General features: G+C 40.7%; 2 protein-coding genes across 2 annotated transcripts; both read right to left on the bottom strand.

The window, feature by feature from the left end:
- Positions 1 to 235: 235 nt before the first annotated feature.
- On the bottom strand, positions 236 to 6667 carry slc52a3-2a (solute carrier family 52 member 3-2a). The gene is made up of 4 exons (XM_079570989.1): positions 6560 to 6667; positions 1621 to 2625; positions 919 to 1042; positions 236 to 681 (listed from the first exon to the last, which is right to left on the bottom strand). The coding sequence occupies exons 2-4, from the start codon at positions 2604 to 2606 to the stop codon at positions 472 to 474; spliced, it is 1320 nt and encodes a 439-aa protein (XP_079427115.1). The 5' UTR covers positions 2607 to 2625; positions 6560 to 6667; the 3' UTR covers positions 236 to 471.
- A 2947-nt stretch (positions 6668 to 9614) lies between these two features.
- Positions 9615 to 17455, bottom strand: slc52a2 (solute carrier family 52 member 2; the record flags this gene model as incomplete). The annotated part of the gene is made up of 4 exons (XM_079570411.1): positions 17201 to 17455; positions 14922 to 15771; positions 12539 to 12662; positions 9615 to 9830 (listed from the first exon to the last, which is right to left on the bottom strand). Exons 1-4 carry the CDS (start codon positions 17328 to 17330, stop codon positions 9615 to 9617), a joined length of 1320 nt encoding a protein of 439 aa, XP_079426537.1. The 5' UTR covers positions 17331 to 17455.
- Between the last annotated feature and the right edge of the window lie 4069 nt (positions 17456 to 21524).

Genomic DNA, 21524 nt, shown 5'->3' on the forward strand with positions numbered 1-21524 from the left:
ATGTTGTTATGACGACACAATCCTGATCTCTAACGGCCACATGGGGATTAAAAGTTACACATGTGCTTTAGAAAGTCTTACCTGGACCTTGGACGTGGCTTTGACCAATCACAAGATTCAGAAAATGTTTTGCTGTGAGCTTACAGTAATGAACAGCATGAGGTACAAAATAAATTGGAATCGAAGGCCTGTTCCTGGATGGAAATGTTGGTTGTGGGGACACTTGGTTTGACAATGACAAAAAATTTATTTCACATTTCTTAAACAATTGTAAAAATATTCAGTGTTAAATATATACAAATCTATGATCATCAAGTTTTCTACAAGAGGATCTGTGCGTATTCGCTACATTGGACATCTCAACAACAGCAAATGAGAAGTTGCAACACCAAAAGTGGCTCAAGAAATAAATACAAGTGGTGTCTTGTATTTTGTAGTGTTCAGTAGGTGATTTAAATGTCTGGTCAGTGCTCAGGGGCACTTGGTGTTGCAGGCGTCTCCAGATGAGAACAAACTGAGGATGCTGACCAGAGGGAACATAGTGACCGCTCCAAGCAGAGAGCCCAGCTGCACCACCGCCCCGCACCACACGAGGGCGCTGTGGCCTTCATCACGCAGGATCACACCTACCATCACCTTCACATAGGACAGAGTGAGCACGAACACCACCCAGGCCAGCACCTAAAAAAGACAAATGCATGTTATTCATTCATCTATCAGCAGGACTGTGCAGAAACTGAACTGCAGGTACTGGGAATTGTTTATTATAATATCTTCTTTAAATGTAAGTATTTTTGTCTTTGAGACACTTTAGCAGAACATAATGAAGCTTTATCTCTGACCCATGTGGCAGCAGAACATTTTCATAATAATTATATCATTTTGTGAAGTTCCTTTTGTGATCGGGATTACACTCACAATGATAACTGCTCCCCAGGTGTCATGCACCAGCAGAGGGCAGGGGCTGAGCACAGCCATCCACATGATGTATGCTCCGACTCCACTGCCAAACACTGTGAGCGCTCCCATCAGCACCAGAGACCTGCACATCCAACATACAAGGGTACTTTTACTGTACAATGATTTACAGACTGTTTACAAAACACTGTTTTCTGCTCAAACAACAATGGGACCAGGTGAAGCTAAGCCTCCTGTGCACTCACAAAATATGAGTTTCAAACCTCTTTTGCACCATCTGGTGGTCATCTTGTAGACTCAGATTGCAATTCACCACACTCTGAAGAGTACGACTACTGGGTATAGTATCCTGCTATTAATTTAGTTGATTGAAATTATATCTGTATGGAACATGCTCCTTCATACTACTCCATACAGCTTATTATGATTTCTGATCTTCCACATGTAAATAACTGCATCATATTGACAAATCAAGACTCTGTGGACTAACTTTCCTATCATATTTGTAGCATCCCAATTCTTCACAGAGACGAGTTTACTGGCAACTTTTCACATTTTGCAGGGTCACTTTCACAGAAATGAAAATGCTTTACAATTATACACAGTGTTTTTCCTCACAAATGTTTAGGTTTACAATATACTAAAGAGGCGGAAACAATTGTACCACTACCAGAAAGAAAAAATCAATTGTGTTGCACTGACCTTATGGGCAGGAACAAGGCGATGAAGCAGGCCAGAGGGTTGGACACCGCCGCCATAGTGGCAGACAGGTGATAGGCGTTGTTCCCATAGGGCAAGCAGGAGTAGGACTGCACTGACGGCACCACAACGTTGGTCAAAGCATTCACCCAGGCTAAAATCACAAATATATAGACCGCCTCCATCACACTATATGTCCCTGTCCCAAACCGGCTCCTCCTTTTGGGGCTTTTGTACAGTTCCAGCATGTTCTTCTGCTCAGACCACTTCTTGTTTTTGGCTTTTACCCCATTGGTATAGCGTCCGTTTGGCAGCTCTCGAGCCACTGCGGGATGGTAGTTTAGCAGAAGGAACGCGACAAGGCAGACAAGCATCATGGCGCTGAGGAAGAAGAAAAAGACCTCCACAGAGAAGTTGGCGGGCTGGTATCGAGCCTGCAACTCAAATGAAGACGTGTTTGAGGTTTGGTTTGAGATCTGAGTGCTGTTTACGCAATGGACAACCCCGACGCCTTGTACTAGGGCAACCAAGGCGGGGAGCAGGCCACTGACCCCTTCCCCAATGTAGTACGTGGTCAAATACTCAGGCTTTAAACGCATCATAAACGGTAGGAAGGTCACAGAGGAGGTGCAGTCCACAGCAGCTAAGAAAAAGGTGAGCACCAACAGGGCCACGCTTCTGTGAATCCCCGCAACAACTACAGCCTCTTTCCAGAAAAACCCCAGTAAAAAGGTGGCCACCGTGCCCAGGGCGATGATGACGTAGATGACCGCGGTTTCGCTGAGGGTCCCGGGGCGGAAGCGGTGCATCAGGGTGACAAAGAGGGGCCCCACGTTGGCCATTTGGATGAGGACGGACATGTAGGAGGGGAGGTACCAGCCCTCGGGGATCTGCGGCACGATGAGCGGGAGTTCCACCCACAGACCGTTGATGGAGACCCAGGAGCCCATCCCGAACAGGACGGCCAGGAGGTGGGTGAGGAGCGACATCCTGGAGGCGAGGAGGCGTCTGAAAAGAGACACGATCGTATCGAAGTCAGATATTATACTGTAACAAGAGAAGACTTCATCATGGCACTTGCAGAGGTGTGTGCGAAAGCTCAGTGAACTTCTGGGATAGCATTAAGCAACTTTCTTTCAGATTACAAATGATAGAAAAAGATACAGTTTCATTTGAAGTTATATCATTGACCATGTTCTTATTTTCATATTACTAATGGCAAATGCGGGACACTGTAATGGACCCCTGCACGGCGAATTCTCGTCAAAAAAGTCAGTAAATCATTTGCCAAAGGAAGTCTCTTTGCACTTTATCTTAAGTTACGGCACTCAAAAATTAGATAACAAATCTCATTTTACTTGAAATTCTTTTGTTTCTGCCTGACAAGACATAATGACTCATATTAAGGTGAAAGATTCTTGTAATTTTAACCCGTCAAGATATAATTCTTTGCTGTGTGTTAGCAGACCAGCAAACCGGGGTCCCAAGCTGATGGGGGGCCCCAGTATGTACCTGCCTTAACCAACAGGCCAGTAAATGATAAATATTTTTTTCCTATTGAATCGCAATTTTTTAACACTTACATTTGAACAGTTGCTCCCTAAAGGCACTATACAGAGTTTAAAAATGTTAAAACGAAGTATTTTCCTCCCTCTACATGTTCCAGCCATGTCCTAATGTGTAGAATGAGCCCAGACCAGATTTACCACAACTGCCTCTAAAATCCTGCACTATCGCTCAAAAAGTTGTTACTTCGGGTCCCAAGTGCCGTCATGCACGAGCTTAATATAGAGACTGCAGTTACACATAAGACCTGAGGTGGCAGTAGTGAGTATAAAATGACCAACTTGCATCTAGTCTCTTTAAAGCAGAACTAAGTAACTTTTTTACCTTAATAATTCCTTTCCGTAGTCCCTCTGGGGGTAATACAAGAATTAATGGGATGATTGGAGGTTCTTTCATCTCCCCCTGGTGTCTCTGGTCAGAAATCCATGCTTGCAACTTTCCCTGCTCCGACCCAGCAGCCCCAATACACACTTATGGAAAACGTCTCTCTCGTTGCTCTCAGTTGTTTACAAAATCACTTGGCTCGCATTTCTGAGGTTTACGACATGGCACACCATGGTCTAAAGCAGGGGTGTCCAAACTTTTTTCATGTGGGGCCGCATATTGAAGCGTACACGGGGTGAAGGGCCGTAGATCGGCAGTTAGAGCTGCAAAACCTTCGACTAACAGAGGTTTAATTTGTGCCCCATACCTCTATTTAAGCTTAAAACCTTCATGCCAGCTCTGTCTCACAATAAAATGTTAGTTGTTCGGTTAGAATTGTTTGGAATTATTACATTTCAGATAAAAAGGTCCATCTCTGGTGATGTGTACCGATACAGCAAGAGGCCGAGGGAACCATAAATTGGTCTGAGGGCCGCATTTGGCACCCGGGCCGCGCTTTGGACACCCCTGGTCTAAAGTCAGAAGTGCCTGAAGTGTTGTCTTGGCACATTCACGTACTTTTGAGTAATCTGTAAAAACTGTGATGGCGGCCATTTTAAGGATAGGTTTGCCTGAGTCCTCCTAGGAACGCCCCCACCTCCTGGAGACGCCTCCGAGCTTTCGTCACCAGCCGAGTAACCAACCACTGCTCCTCAGCAGAACCCCCTCCCCACTGATGCCACAGACAGCGTGTGGAGGGGGCGTGTCAGAAAGGGTCAGAGGTTGAGGCCTATTTCAAGACATTCACTACAGCCATTTTGAGAGAGCAATTTTATACAAGGCAGTTATTCTAATTTACTGCATTTACAGACCAACAGAAGGTTTTGTCATCTTTGTAGTGTGATATAGACTGGTGCTATGTGATTGAATAAAAAGCATAATACCCCCTCTTAAAATTAAAAAAAAAAAAAAAGATAAGTCCAGGCAGGATTCTGTCTACTGTCTCTCTGCTTTTGGTTTTGTTGATGAACATTGTTATTTGGTTTATCACAATCAGAAGAAGCTAACAGGCTAACACCCTGAGACACCCTCAGTGCAGGACGGAGCGCTACCGCAAAGCCTTCATCCCCACTGCTGTCAGACTGTACAAAAAGACTGTAAAGTAACATGTGCAATAATCTCTGTATCAGCTGCACTTTATTAACTCTGAGTGATCTTCTTGAACTCCGACTGTAACAAGTGAATTTCTCCTTTATGAGATCAATAAAGGATTATCTTATCTTATCTTATAGCTCCACTTTCGTAGTATTTACAGCCAAGTTTGAGCGGGGAAAAAAATGTCCATTGTGTAATTGGGTTGTGGCACAATGTACAATATCCCTCTCACGGGATATTTACTCTCATGGACAATTATGGAGTAAAAAGAATGCAGTGGCACCTGTGGCCTCTAGGTTCTTCTTTACGGCTTTGGGCTTGATGTTTGCAAGAATGTTTTTGTTTATGTGTGCAGACCCCCAAAGTTCCCGCTTGCCTTGGGCCCCATAGTGTCTATAAACGGCTCTGTTCAAGCAGGTGGGCAAAAGAAATGAACCAGCAGTTTGTTCACGTGTCGGATGCTGCGGCTGATTTTCTGCTTGATTCTGTCTCGTCTCAGTGTCTCTTCCGGCAAATGATTGATAATAGCAGGTGCTGTGACATAGTTAATGTTTACAGTTAGTAAAACGTGATCTAACTTACTGTAACTTGAATTATAAAGGACAACATGTCGTGCCGCGTGAGATTTCCCCTAGGCCTGTTTGCAGTTTGATCCCAGGAGGAGCTTGGTCTGAAACAACAGGACCTCATGCGGCTCAGGAACGTCTTATGTAAGCAGCTGAGGAAACATCTGACCAACGCTTTGTCCGTTCAAGTTAATGACAGACTCAGAAATAATTATCAATGGAAAATTGGGCCACATTATAAGACTCAGCCAAGCAATAACAAAGTGACAATCGAGAATAACTCCGCTCGTGTAAGGTCAAAACAAGCCTGAGAGATTCTAATGTTGCATTGATATTATAGGTTTATTGTTTTGGTATTCAGTCATATTTTTGGACAAATTAACGTTGTTTTGAAGAGATGACTAGTAAATATCAAAGTGCAAGCAAATAAATATTAACTAGTAGGACATTTTTTGCAGATTCTGATGAGTTATTTTTTCAAATTCATTTCAGTAATTAAAGCATGCAATACAAAATGCTTCAAATTAGTTGTCACTTTAGTCATGTACAAATATTTTAGAACTAAAATACCTCATCATATGCATTAAAAAATCCTATGCATAAAAGGGAGGCAAAGATTTACAGTGTTTCCGCTGAGCGTTTAAAAAGCATTAAAAGAATGAAATGAACTTTGCCAAAATTAAGGCCTTAAATGTAATTGAAAAGCATCAAATTAGATTCAATCTAATTTGAAAATTGTGGTGTAAAACATGTTAAGTTTTGGCTGAAATTGACCACATTTTTGCACAAAAGTTTCATGTTTTTGTCTAATTTTCCTTCCTCTGTTTGATAAATGTTTGCAGATCTTAAGAAGTGGAAAAAGCACAGACTTTTTTCTGCGTTTGTGGCATTAAAATTCTGTATTTGGACTTAAAAATGGCATTAAAAAGCATAACATTAAACCCTGAATTATGCAAAAGAAAAAACAAGCAAATGATGATTTAATACTGCCATTGCTGGTATGTACTTCGTATTTTATATTTATATATGAAGTAGGCACAGATCGCACCAATTTTACTGCCTTAACGAAAGCAAAACAACCTCAATGAAAACAATCACTATAGCTTTGCATTTGTGCAAAACCACAAACTAAATGTGCACAAAACACACTAAAACTACAGTTGACATTAAACACACAGTAAAACCACTGAATAGTTGGTGTACTGCATACAAAGCACAATATTAACTTCAAACAGAAATCACAAAATGAAACAAATGTTGATGTTTGGCGTGTAGCAGTGCAGAATACTCACGTGTGGCTGCTGCAGAGCTCTGGAGTTTCTGATCCAAAGTCCTGGTGCTAAACCGCAGAGGTGTGGGATTAGACCCTCCTTCTAAAACAAGCCAACCGTTACAGTCACGTCTGGGGCAGTTTGCTGACCATTGTCTCTTAAAAACCTCATCCACAAACGGGACGGGGGCAGCAGATCACACGGGGGGCGTTTTGAGCCTTTGGGGGAGTTTTAAAAAAGACAATTAAGGCCCATTCAAGAAATCACACGTTTGTTAATTCGGCTTAAGGCGACCATTACAGTGGCAGTAGTTACATAAGCACACGTTTGATTACACAATAGGTATTTTGACTGTGAAAAGGTTGGAATGATGAAATTACTTTACTGTTGATTAACAAGATATAATTTATTTATGCAGAAGGCCTCTGACATGATCAATGCCTTCACAGCCCCTGAAGCCCCCCAAAATAAATTTCTCTGGTGGTGGAGCCGGCAGGGCTGGGTGCTGTTAAACAATGCCACTCTATAATCGGGGAAAAAGTTATGGTAATACTGGTATCAAAAAGAAAATGATATCAAAAACAGATACGGTACTGTAGCACAGCGACTTCACAGTTGGAAGGTCCCTTTCTGTGTGGAGTGGGTTCCCCTACCACTAAAAACATGTACAATAGGCCATGGTGAATGAGGGTGTGAGTGGGAGACAAATGGAAATTAGCCCATTGATCCAATCCACCGTGGTGTGTTTACATGCATGAGTCCCATGTGTTTTCATGAACATGCACTGCCTCAACCAAATAAACAAATTAATACAAAAACATTAATAAAATGAAGAAAAAAAAGTTTTTTTTTATGCCAGTTGGGGACAGGAACAGCACTAAAGAAAATGATATGTTCCAACTCAAAAAATGATACAAATTTAAAGAGACTAGATGGAAGTTGCCATTTTTTATACTCGCTACTGCCACCTCAGGTCTTACACGTGACTGCAGTCTCTATATTAAGCTTATGCATGACGGCACTTCAGACCCAAAGTAACAACTTTCTGAGTGACAGTGCAGGGTTTTAGTTGTGGTGAACATGGGGACATGGCTGGAGCATGTAGGGGTTAGTCTAGTCTAAAAAATATTAGAAATAGTCTAATGGAACAAATTAACATTATTGTTCTGTTTCAAAAAATCATTCGGGTATCCTAAACCAAGTATCGGTGAAGTACTGCTACAGAAGAAAAAAAATGTAACGTACCCAGCCCTATTATTATTATTATTATTATTATTTTTTTTTTTTGGTTTATTTGGTTAGGATAGTGCATGTTAATGAACACACCAGTCACACTCTCATACACACTCTCGTTCCTCCTGGCCTATTGTACATGTTTTTAGTGGTAGGGGAAACCGGAGTATGCGGAGGAAACCTACGCAGACATGGAGAGCACATGCAAACTCCACACAGAATCAAACCCGGGACCTTCTTGCTGTGAAGCACGAGCGCTAACTACTGCGCCACCGGCCGCCCATATTGACCCTACAATATCACAACTATGATCCAAAGACAAATACTAACTTTAAATTAAAGGAGCATTATGCAACTTTGTGGCTTCACCGAGGGGGGAAATAGAATCTTTAGAGAAACACAATTTTCCACTCTTTTTAGCCATTTTCTGGTGGAATATGAACTTTTTTATCACACATAAATAAAGTCAAGTGTAAATCGGGCCCATATGGATATTTTCTCACCGCAGATTGTTCAGTAGAAGTGAAAAAACGACAGTTGTAGCTAGCGCTAGCAAACCGTTAGCATTAGCCCGATGCTAACATGTAGCATCATGTTAGTATTCTCCGTTATTCATGTATTTTTGGGCTGTTGAACCACCTTGTCCTCTCCATGTCTTTGTATCTTTATTTAGTACAAAACTAAATTCATATTTCAGTATTTGTTAAAGTAGTTTTTGAATAATTAATGAAAGTTTAGATTTTTCTCCAAATTGTTTTCCCCCTTAACTGTTTTCAAGCATGACCATATATGGGTGAATCCAGAGATGCCGTCTGTATCTCTCTTGTAGTGACCCAGCGGCTGTATGAGTGGTCAGCATGGTGCCTTCACTTTCTATCACAGTGGTCTCTACAAAGCCTGAGGATCAGTTGTTTTGTAGGTTTTCTGGTGGGTTTTTGATCAAACCAATGAGAAAACCAGCGTTATAGTAAAAGTCCACACACAATACTTACAACACGAGACCGACGTGAACACAACCTGCTTCAAGTTTAATCACAAAGACACCGTAGTGACAATATTATTACACAAAGGCAAATTAGTGCAACTCACATTAGAATATTATGATAATTTACATGGCACGTTTAGTGTGTTTTAAAGTTAAAACATACAAAACAAATCAATAATTAGTTTAGAAAAATGAAACGGCACAAACACATTTTATCCTTCAGTGACAAAAGACACTAATGGCTCCCTTCAGGTGTAGATGGAATGAAATAATATTTGGCAAAGAAAACGCTGCTTGCAAATTGAAATAAAAGGGAATGTCATTCAAAGCATTTATCAATTGGTTCAATACATAAGTGAATCATACATTTTTCAACTTTGTTTTCTTTACAAAATGGAGGTAGGACAACACTTTCCACGGACTTTTTAGGAAATCAAACGATAAGATCAATACTTCAAAGTTACACTAATAAACTTGCTATAAAAAGACAAAACACAAAAGTGAACAGTGTAAATCTTTTCCAAACTAGAGTAAAAACATTTGTCACAATCCATTTTAGATTAAACATGTGTGACTTACAATCATGAGAGTGTGTTGTCTTTTTGTCGTGCTTTTTTACTGCGGAGAAGTAAACAGAGGTAATTTAGCGCCCGTCTCCCTGAGTTTTGCACATGATCGAACAGCTTAAAGCACATGTGGTTTTACAGCACTTTCACTTCCCTCCGGCCAGTCTTTTCACAATGCAGCCTTTATTGGGGAGATGTTTTTGACTTTTCCAAGGCCTCTCCATCCTCGTCCACGAGATGCAAAAGGTCGGCCCTTGACCCGAGTCTGAACAGTGATTTCCCACAAGCTTTTTTAGACGCCAGTGCAGTTTTCCCCACACTCCTGGCCGCGGTGGAAGATGGAGTAGATGTTGACCAGCGGGAACATGGTCAGGGCCCCGATGAGGGAGCCAGCCTGGATGGAGATGCCACACCAGAGCAGGGCAGAGTGTCCCGCCTCGTGCAGCAGCGTCCCGATCACCACCTTCAGATACGAGAAGACCCCCGTGAACAGGATCCACGACAGCACCTGAAGGAGAGGAACTTTGCATTCGTGAACCATTTTAACGAACTAAAGAGCTCAATGATTGATTTCAAGGTGGAGGGCAGCTATACATGCCTTTAAGTCATGTGACTTTTGTTGTTATGGCGGCCATTTTGAATACCGAAGTAGAATTATGCAGTAATACAACATGTAACAATATCTCTACCCAGGATGAAAATGAAAGACAACTGACTGACAGTGGCATTTTTATGTACTCGTAATCATTGCTCAAGAAGATAACAGTAAAAACACCTCAGGGAGCGCACGTTTCTGTGAAGAAACCAGTAAGTCAGTGTTTAAGCTACTGGTTAGCAATTAGCATCAACAGCTCAGCTCCGACCTCTCCAAGAGAAAGCCCTGAACCACAGTCCAAACATCGAGCCTTGGATACAACATGTGACCGAGGTCAGAGCTGAGCTGTTACTGTAGAATTTCCTCAGTGCTCATAGATGTGAGTCACACATATGTTTATCGTTTTGAAGCCATTGACAGATGATTCAATCAACTGTCAATGGTTGAAGCTAAATGCTAACCGGTAGCATGCTAACGTCTTGAGCAGCTTAAACATTTACTCAGACTGAGACTCTGTTGACATGACAAACTGTAAAAATCCCAGAGAAAGGTTTTCTGTTTCCTCTTTGATATGTTTAGTCTTCAGAGTGAAGCAGATCTTTAGTAAATCCTGCTGTGGCTCGACAGACAGAGACCGGAGGAAACGTCTGTGGTCATCTTGGTAGATTTTTTTGTCCTGAAGCTAAAGGCTAACACTAAATAAAAATTACAATAGCAACAAGATTTTAATCTCTTACCACCAAACGCATTTTCTTCAGTTCGGCTTTACCCAAATCTAAAAGCGTCTCGACTGGAGAGCAACAGTGTAATGTCTCTTTTGAAAGCTAAGGCCTACAAAACTGATCATAATTTTGACAATGTTTTTGTAGTTTTTTAGATGTGTTTTTGACGTGTTTGGTCTGTTTTCATATTTTTTTTGTCATGTTTTTGTTGCCTTTTCATTGTTTTTTGTCCGTTGCTTTTTTGTCTTGGTTTCGCCACATTTTTGCAACGTTTTTGTCACTTTTGTGTCACATTTTTGTTGCATTTTCATTCTTGTTTTCGTTGCTATTTTGACGCTTTGAAGCCTTTATATTTGGGTAAAGCCAAACTGGACAAAATAGCCTGTCTTCAGTATAAATATTTTTTACTAGTCGTTTTCTGATCGTGTGACTGTCCATCAGAAACTAACTGTTCAATGTTTTCTTGAACTATTTATTGTTTGTGCGAGACACCGCTAATCCCTTGGGAACTAAGAGAAAGAGCAGCCGCCTCCTCGGGGCTGACTTGGAAGTCACATGTGACTCATGTGCAAAGAGCTTCTATAGCAGTAAAATCAGCCACAGTATTACAGAGGTTTGACCCGGTTTACTTTTATATCATTAATATCTCTGCAATAAATGACACATCACACGTTTCTCTAGTAGCACAAAATGAACTATGGTGAAATTATTTATTTAGAGTCAACAATTGGCAGTGGTGGAAGAAGTACTCAACATTCTTACTTAAGTAAAAGTGTAGACACAGGACCAAAAATGTACTAAAGTAAAAGTATCTAACACAATTTTTACTTAAGTAAAAGTATGGAATATACAATGTACTTCATAAGTAAAATGGAAAAGTATTTAAAGAGTTAAATGTGCAGCTTTTCTTTTAATCATTTAAATAAAACCAGGTCTACGAGTAAACCACTAACTTAGGTCAAAAACAGGAACTAAACCTGGTCTAAACCTGGACTAAACTGGATCTAAACCAGATCTAAACAAGGTCTAAAGGAGTAAACCACTAAACCAAGTCTAAACTGGGACTAGACCAGTTCATCGTAGAGAGGTCACTTTTAAAATGTAGTGAAGTAAAAAATATTCATCATAAAATGTATTTAAGTAAAGTGAAAGTACCTATAATTTGTACTTTTTACTTGTACTTTTTACTTTGTTACTTTCCACCACTGATAATTGGTAATACTCAGTGTGAACTCAACCCAATACTCAACACAATAGAACATCTCACAATGACTACAGGCTAAATAGTGGTTTTAAGTAGTAAACTTTTGCAAATCAATCTATTTTTCCTTTCTAAACCAATGTATTTTTTCAATGTACTTGTAGAAAAGCTTTGTGGCCTCCTTTTAATGCCTCTGTAGTGCCCCGACCTCCACTTTGGAAACCACTGGAATAGAAAAGTGCACATTTTTTGTTTGGTTTACATCGTGTGCTTTGTGCCTTTGATGGAGATTAGAGTTTGGACAAGATAAGAGGCTCAAGGCCATAAAGGAAGCGAGTAGAGGCTAAATGCAACATTTCATGTGATTAAAACTGTTATGTATTACACTTGGATAATAGAGACTTGGTAGGTAATGAAGAGACCCGTTTATGGAAGGATCGGGTGAATAAAAGGGAATTATGTCCGTAAAATACATCAGTGCATGTCAACAATAACAAGTTCAATTGAAGCAGTCGCTATGCTTGTTCTTGTCCCAAAGAAATCGAGCTCAGAGTAGCCATTATTGACCACTCTGACCAGATCAAGGTAGTTTTCTTTCACCACATCAATGTTTTATCGCTCACAGGCAATGTTAAAGATTGTTTTGACAGAATGATTGATTAGAACGGACACTGAAAGAACTCGGAGTTTGAACTCACCACCAGAGCCACGCCAGAGGAGGTTCCCAGGAGCGGCGGGCAGGGGCTCAGAGCGGCCAGAGCCATGAGGTACGCGGCAAACACTCCCCCAGCCACAGACAGGCAGCCCAGGCCACTCGCCGACCTGAAGAGCAGACGCCAACACTGTTCATTACAAGCTACATCACACCAAACATCTAGAAAATAAGTGTTTCAATGACAAACTGTATGTACTGTTTCAAACTAGCACTCCACAATATACTGCAGAATTATCATTATTGTATGATTATCTGGTACCATATAGTAAGTCTTATACACAACAGCAGCATGAGTTGTTGAAAAAGTCCGATTTTACTCTAGTTCTTCGTCATGATAATGTTTTAATGTAGCTTCAGTTTGTTCCTGATTTAGTCTTAGCCTTTGACACAGTTTGACCAGGAAATAAATTGGCAGTAACTATGGTAACTGTGGTAACTGGCGAATTGCTGATTTCTTTGGTTAACATCTCAATCATTACTGGAAGAACCCACATGAAACAAAAACTGTCTCAAAGTTCATCGGCTCCTCTGTTAGCACATGTGCACTAATGTCCAATTATTTTCTCTAAAAGGCGTTCAAAAGTGGTGAAAATATTCGCAAACATGAGTGTGATGCTGGCCAATAGAAAGGACTTTCAGACAAAAAACTAATATGTCAGGTTTGTGAATCCAGCCACTGTCAAATACTGATCAGGAAAATCATTTGTTCATTTTCGTTTTGGAGATTTGTAACAAAAACTGCTTTTCTCCCATAGGGTTGTATAGAGGTCGGGAAATTCTAGTGTTACCATGGAGATCCGCCATCTTTGCAGCTGTGAGCACACATTTCCATTGACTAACATTAGCTAAAAACAGTATAAAAAGTGGAGAAAATACATATGTATCGTGGGTGTTACTGCTGGTTACTCATCTAACACACTGTGGTGTCCAAGTGTTTTAATGTGAACAATAACTCCAGTATTTTAACTTATAAAATATCCGTTAGTTTATAATTGCTGCTAATTATTATATATGATATGACGTCACATTCCCGAACTCTATTGGCCCCTGCGCTCCACCTGACATTATGACATCATCACATTCTTAATCATGAACTCAAACTATTACTGATTGTTCTTTTAGTAAGCCAGGAGATTTGTTTACCTGCTTTACTAGTTTCCATCACTTCCTGTGATCGAAACTAGTAAAGCAGGAAAACAAACCTTCTGTCTTACTAAAAGAACATTCAGCAATAGTTCAATCTAAGAAGACAGTATGAACCTTTTACATAAAGGGTGACAAGTTTGAAGAATTTCAAATATATGATATAATTTGAGTCATGCTGTTTTTGTTTAGTACATAATTCAATTCAGGATAAAAGTTGAAGGGGCAAGTTAGCCATTTTATACTCACTACTGCCACCTCAGGTCATAACTGCACCTTCTATATTAAGCTCGTGCATGACGGCACTTCAGACCCGAAGTAACACTGTTTTTCGTGACACTGCAGGATTGCAGTTGTGGTGAACAGGTCTGGGCTTGTTCTACACATTAGGACATTGTTGGAACATGTAGGGGGAGGAAAGAACATAATTTTAACATTTTTAAACTTCGTACAGTCCCTTTAACTCACAAATATGTACAGGTATATTTGTGATTTGAAACTGATACAGAATACTCAGGACGGATTGTTTATCTGATGTAAATGTAAAAGTAATGTCTAACTGTAACATCATGAAATGGAAATGGAATTTACATGAACAAAGGGTAGGCACTTATAAGCCTCTTGCTTCTGTCGGCTCCCTTTGAGCTTCCATTAAAAGGGAGTATAGGGAGTTTAAAAATGTTAAAATTATGTTTTTTCCTCCCCCTACATGTTCCAGCCATGTCCTAATGTGTAGAACAAGCCCAGACCCGTTCACCACAACTGCCTCTAAAATCCTGCACGGTCACTCAAAAATGTGTCACTTCGGCCCGAATTGCCGTCATGCACGAGCTTAATATAGAAGCTGCAGTTACACATATGGCCTGAGGTGGCAGTAGTGAGTATAAAATGGCCAACTTGCATCCAGCCCCTTTAACTGTATGATTGTGAAATTTTGAGGGGAAAAAATTTAACTCCTCAAAAAAACTACTACTACTACTACTACTACTACTACTACTACTACTACTACTACTACTACTACTACTACTACTACTACTACTACTACTACTACTACTACTACTACTACTACTACTACTACTACTACTACTACTACTACGTAATTTTTCTGTTTTCAAGTTGAACGTGTTTTGCCTGGACAATGGATGAAATATAACAGCTGCTGCTCATTACTAGTATGTTGATGATTAATGTGCCTTGTCCTAAGTAAAGCGAATAATTCTTACCTCATAACAAAAAACATGGCCAGAAAGCAGGCGAGTGGGTTGGCGATGTTGCCCAGGACGACCGACAGGTGAAAGGTCATGTTGCTGTAGGGCAGGCTGGTGAAGCTCTGCACTGAAGGCAGGACTCCGTTGGTCAAAGCGTTGGATAAAGCCAATAACACCAGGAGGTATATGTTATGTGGCGTCCAGAACGTCTGCCTCTGAGGCTGCGGTTCCTCCAGCTCCACCCGTTGCTCCGACACCGGCGTCCCGTTGTGCAGGGGGTGCGTCTCGTCCCCGCTTTTCGCCGTCGCGCTGTTGTCCTGCTCCGGCGGGGAGTGCATTTCGGCCGTTTGTCTTCTGGTCAGCGCCAGAAAACTCAGAGCCGAGACCGTGAGCATGACGCACAAGAACCAGAAGAAATTGTGAGCGGGGAAATTCTCCTTAAAATACTCCGGCTGGGCTGTGCCGTTGACAAACCTGCACTCCACTTTGCTCACGCCCTGCCCTAAAGCGACGATGCAGGGGAACAAGGCGCTGAATCCCTGTCCGATGAAGAAGGTGCGGATGTACTGAGGGGGGTATCTGAACATGAACGGCAGAAAAGTCACGTTGGACGTACAGCAAACGAACGACAAAACAAAAGTGAAAAGCAGAAAAGGTATCGATCGATCCTGTCCCGCCACGGTGACGATGTGGGACCAGAAAATGGCCAGAAAGGCAGCGGTGATGACGGCCAAAACCTGGATGCAGTGGATGACGACCCGCTCGTTCAGCCGTCCCGGGGCGCAGTGGTGAGTGATGGTCACAGCGATGGGACCCACGTTTCCAAATGCAATGAGGACCGAAAGGTAGGCAGGCAGGTTCCACCCTACAACAGCAACAAAATAATAATAATTCAATCTTCTGATACTACCGTGGTATGTGGATTAAAAAACAACACAACCTGGGCACATTGTAAGTCAAAATAATTGTTTAAGGATGAATTTAATGGGAATTTTTTGAAAGATAGATAATAATAACACCCCGATATTTTACTTATATGACCTGTTCTAGTTTTTATCCTATTTTTATTGTTGTTGTTCACCTATTGTTGTATTTCTGCTGCTTCTTGTACATGGGATACCTCGTTTTTATTCTATTTTACTGGTTGCACATTTTCCTGTCTGTTTTTGCACAACTCTGAGTGATCTTCTTGAACGTCGACTGTAACAAGTGAATTTCTCCATTGTGAGATCAATAAAGGATTATCTTATCTTATCTTATCTAACTGACTCTGCATAACTTCAAATCATAACAACGGTGCCCAAGAAGTGACTTCCTGTTTCGATCCAGCACGCCAAAATAAAAGCACCGGCTTATTCATTAATTCAACTTTCTGCCTAACTATTATCAGGCAAAACACTTAAAATGTGTGTATTTAATAACATTCTTGTAATGTTGCAAGTACCTGCTGAACTAATCAATGAGATGAGCTGTGTGCTTTTATTTTGGCGTGCTGGATCGAAACAGGACGTCTCTTCTTGGGCGCCGTTGTTATGATTTGAAGTTATGCACAATCATTGTTATCTGTATATGTAATATTTTTACTCAAATTAAAATGCTCAAATATTGGTTACAATAAATAATTTTAATGGATGAACCATTATTTTGGTACTTTCACAAGCACTTTTATTTACCCTGTAATAAACTATTTTCCATATCTTGGGGTCCATTTAAGCCAGGGGTGTCCAAAGTGCGGCCCGAGGGCCAAATGCGGCCCTCATACCAATTTTTGGTGGCCCACAGCCTTCTTGTTTTATTGCCACACATTGCCAGAGATGGTCATTTTACTCCAATTTTAATAATTCCACGCAATTAAAACCTCAAAAAGGAACATTTATAGTGTGACTGAGCTGGCATTATGGTTCTAAGTGTGTGGAATGGTTTAAACCTCTCTTAAATACACGCAGTTGAACATTTGAATGCATTGATCTGTGGCCCTCCATGCTTTACACATGTCTATATACGGCCCCCGGTGAAAAAAGTTTGGACACCCCTGATTTAAGCTTTCATAAAGAATATGAAGTCCAAGGTGTGGAGCATCATTATTTATTTAATAATTCATGTGTAGTAGCCTTCCTACTCCAACTTCCCTCTGGAGCTAAGATGCTAACAGAGTCAGCTAAACGTGGATGGAGCGAAAAGCACAGTTTTAAGAACAAAACAGACCTATTTATTATACCGTGGTGGACACAGATTGTCCAGCAGTCGGCCAGAGGCCACATCAGGACACCCCCAACCCGGGAACAGACACTGACCTTCGGGGAGCACATTGACCACCACCGGCAGCTCGAGCCACAGGCTGTTCACGGAGATCCAGGAGCCCATCGCGAACAGCGCAATGAGGCCGTGGGTCACCGCCGCACTGTCCCACCAGCCGCCGGACATCGTGCTACTGTCTCCGGCTGAAATAAACAGTCAAAGGGTCTCGGGAAGACTCGACTCGTGCGTGAAGATTGTAGCTCCGTGAAGTGCACGCCGACGTAATATGAATGAGCGCTGTTACGCAAAGGAAGTGCCCGCCCCCTGCGCGTTCAAGAGCTCATCCAACATGTTTATTATGCGTTTATATCATGGTTTATGTCCTTTTAACTGTCCAGTCCCCTTGGATCACAGTTTTATATGTGTGTGTGTGTTTTTGTAAGAGGACTATTAAAACAAAGGTGATGCTTATATGAATGTGGTTTAACTAGTTTTGAGTCATACCAGCACAGCCTAACGCTTATGGAGGTTTACTGATTATTTAGGAATATAGGGAAGAAAAAAATATATTTCTAAAACAAGATAAATTCATTACATAGATTAACAAATCACATTTTGTAATACATTTTCTTAAAGGCACACTGTGTAACCTTATGGATTATACTGTTGCCAGCAACACAAAACATGCTCCTAATGACAGTGAAAAATATAGTTTTGCTGCACAAAGTGAACCACTCACAGCAAACATTTTTTAGGTTTTTAAAAAATATTGGTAATAAAATAACTTTTATTTTATTCTATTTGTTGGCTGAATGTTATGTAGTGCGGCTTAAGCTTTTGTAACAGTAACTCTTGTCACGTGGTGCTATGGTGCATAATGAAAACGCAGTGCTTATAAGTTAAATAAGGTAACAGCACACTATAATAGGAATAGGAAGAGTGTTTATTAAATCTAAATGAGCAACAAAGTTCAAGGTAGATGCAAAATACATGGCACATTTTTATTGTACATTTCCTTTTATAGAATGTACATTATGGTTGCATAATTTAGAACTTAGTGTTTTTCTCATATTCATCACACATGAACATTCTCTGCTTGAAGTTACTTTGTAGTCAGATTTAGTTTAGTTTTCTTTATTGTAAAATATGATCATCACAAATATTTAAAGCACATTTTCAATCGCATATGAAACTTCACGACTGCAGTGGCTCTGCACTTTGATTTGCCTGCTGCTGAGTCCCCGTCACATCAATGTTTTTCTGTTTGGGGTATTTTTTGTATATCCTTTTTGGCTCAAGGACCAGCGAGAATCCCGGTTTGACACGCGGCAGTGCCATATTTAGTTTAGCCGAGTTTGTGGTAGGTTTTCCCTCTGACTCCATCAAGTGTGGGCTACGGTTGTTCAAGATCATTATTTGGTAGAGGACTTCGCAGCGGATGCACTCCATTTTCTCAGCTCTGGAGAACCGTTCTAAACGCAACATCATTTTCTCAAAATCCTCCCGCGTCCTGCACGGCCCTCCATTCCTCATCACCATTCCAACGATATAATCCTTGTCAGTGATTTCTGGAAAACGAACAAAGCGCCTTTTTGCAGGTTTTGGTTTCTCCTCAACTTCCTCTTCATTTTCATCACGTCGTGCCTTGACTTCTCCTCGTGCATCTTTTGCTTCGTCGTCTTCTTCCTCAGAGCTAGCAGAGTCAGCGCTGTCACCTTGTTTCTTCACATTGTAACATTTTTGAAAGGGATTTTCTACCATCAAAACCGAAAAAGTGCATCTTGACAATTTGTGGCTCAGCTCCGGGGATGGGATTTGTGAATATTTTCCGCCTGGTAAATAATCCCTGAGGTGACTGTCTGCGGCTGTAGTGATCGCCTTCACCACTCGCTTCAAACTTGCTCGGATAAGCTCTCGGTTTGTGGACCAGTACCCACAAAAGCTGAAAACGCCACTGTAGGCTCTCTCTGAAAACGGAGTCATGGCAAAAACATTCTTACGAATCTCAGGCTCTAGCATTGTTGACGGCTCCTTGCTCCAATTCAAAAACCTCTGGTACAGCCACAGCAAGTATGTGGGGTACATTGTAAAGGTGGCTGCGCTTTTTAGCAACTTCAAGTAGGGGCCGAGTATTTTGCAGTAGATTAAGGCCAACACGCAAACAAAGCTCTGAATTATTGAATCACTAGCATCATTGGTCACGCTTTCTAGAACAATATTGGGGCATGATTCACTTTCCAGAGCAAGCATGTCAGAGAAGAACAGCCCGACCTCTTTGTAATGGTGAATGAGGCCGGCAGATGCTTCAAAGTAATTGCAGATTCTGTCGGTAGAGTCTTCCATCAGTTCGGAAGGGTTTTTCTTTTCCTTGCAAAAAGCCAGCCAATGCTTTCGAAAAGTCCTGTTATGCCGAGACTTGGGGCTCAGTAAAGCACATGCCATGTGGATATATCGGGACGTGGCACTTTCAGCAAAACTTGAAAAACCTTTAAACTTTGGCAATTTGTCTCGGCCGAGTGTTGACCCTGACGTCTGAATGATCTCCTTTTCCAAACTCATTATCTGCTCCTCCACTACCTTATGAACCTCGGCAATAAAGCTGGCATTGTGATGTATAAACTCCACAGGCGAACCAAGTGAAATCCGATATGAATTTTCAGTCAACGTTTTCTCAAATTCTACCACTTCTGGTTTCTCTTTGCACATCAACGAATACTGATTTTTCAGGAGTTCAAGAGACACTTCTTTGCATTCCTCGGTAATGCCATCATAGAAACTTGACAATTTATGAACAGACGCAACAGCAACGTCAAGCAATGTTAATGATTCGTCATAACCGCCTATGATCTCTAAGCTGTTGGGTTTATCTTCATCTTGACTGCTTTCTTCTTTTATTGTTTTTTGTTTAATATTATTTTCACTCACAACCGTCTCCTCCTCTGTGATTTCGTAGCATTCTGGTTCTTCCTTAATGGTTACTCGTTTGAAAATAGGTTGGTCTTCTTTTTTACGCTTTTTGACCACAATCTTTGTCTCTTCCGGCGGCTCCTCAAGGGATGAGAGGTCAAACGGACTAAGAAGTAAACTTTCTATTGCAACGTATCTCCTATTCCTCCGGCTTTTTGTCTCAGAACCACTGCAGTACATTTTTAGTGTTTTAATCTTTGCCTTGAGCCCTGAAAACACTTTTGAATATTCTTCATTCTTGCAAAATTCTGGATCAAAATTTTTAAGCCAGTGAACAATGACAACAGGCGCAAGATTTTCCCTTTGGATAAATTCCTCGAACTCGAGAACCAAACCATTTGTAACTTCTATTAACTGCGCTCTCTCTGAAAAGTCGCTCAGTTGAAGAAGGTCCTGACGTTCAATTCCTATGCTATCACAAATGGGTCCTACAAAGTCAAAATTGACAGCTAACTCAAGAAAGGTTAGCCTTGAATCTCCAAATAGACTCAAAGTAGTGGCAATGCCTCTTTGAATCAAGCGGCGAAAGTCGGCTGTCTTATGTGCAGGAAATACTAGTTTGAGCCAATCAATAATGGACCTCCATGGAAAGTTGTTGTCTTCCTTTAAAAGTCCTACTTGAATCAAGACTCTGTTTTTGCAAATCCCTTTATCAAGGTCTAATCCTTCGCCGGACTGAGGGCCGATGAAGTCTGCTACAAGTTTCCAGTAATATTCATCTCCTAAAAAAAGAAAAAGAAAAGATTATTCCAGTAAATGTGAAGTATGAAATAATAGAAATACAGTATATGAATAATAATTTAAAAAAAAAACCTTAGGTGGAGTTCATATGGGAATATTAAATTTATAAATCACTGAACCACTTCATCTATTGCTTAGAAGAAATTTAAAATGCTACAGATGCATGATGTTGAAAAAACTTGCGACATGGGTGTAGAATATTGTGAAAGCATTACTGCGACATTTTACTAATCAATTTCAACACGGTATCTTCCATTCAACTTAAACACACATTGTACATAATTAATTTTTCAGCAAAGTTTGTCAAGATAAGCCTTTAATAAAGAAATAAGGAACTAAACAATTCCAAACTGTAACTAAATTCAGTCACAACTAAAACTAAACTTTTGCACATTTGTATGATCCATGCATGTTGGGGTTTTAGGCTGAGTTAGCAAAAAAAGACTTTTTGAGATGACAATTTTGAGATATATTGTGGTTTTTAGCAATGCTGATATTGCATCACCCAATAATTTAATTAGCAATACTTTATTTTTGGCAAATAAATTGTGCAGTGCTATTATAAAGTCACTCATTCTTATGTATACTCAATATTCAGAAAGTTACTGCTTGTTGAGGTGGGGCGAGATCGTAGCCCCACCCATGCTCAACATAAGATTAACATTTTTACAA

This window comes from Gobius niger, assembly GCF_951799975.1.
Source record: "Gobius niger genome assembly, chromosome: 14".
In the NCBI taxonomy this organism is placed as follows: domain Eukaryota; kingdom Metazoa; phylum Chordata; class Actinopteri; order Gobiiformes; family Gobiidae; genus Gobius; species Gobius niger.

Bases quoted from the DNA above. Each gene is read 5' to 3' on its own strand.
- slc52a3-2a (XM_079570989.1), bottom strand. From the start codon at position 2,606: ATGTCGCTCCTCACCCACCTCCTGGCCGTCCTGTTCGGGATGGGCTCC. The intron at 1,043-1,620 runs GTCAGTGCAACA...TTGGATGTGCAG, and splicing joins GCCTTGTTCCTGCCCATAAG to GTCTCTGGTGCTGATGGGAG. The intron at 682-918 runs GTGAGTGTAATC...TGTCTTTTTTAG, and splicing joins CCTGGGGAGCAGTTATCATT to GTGCTGGCCTGGGTGGTGTT.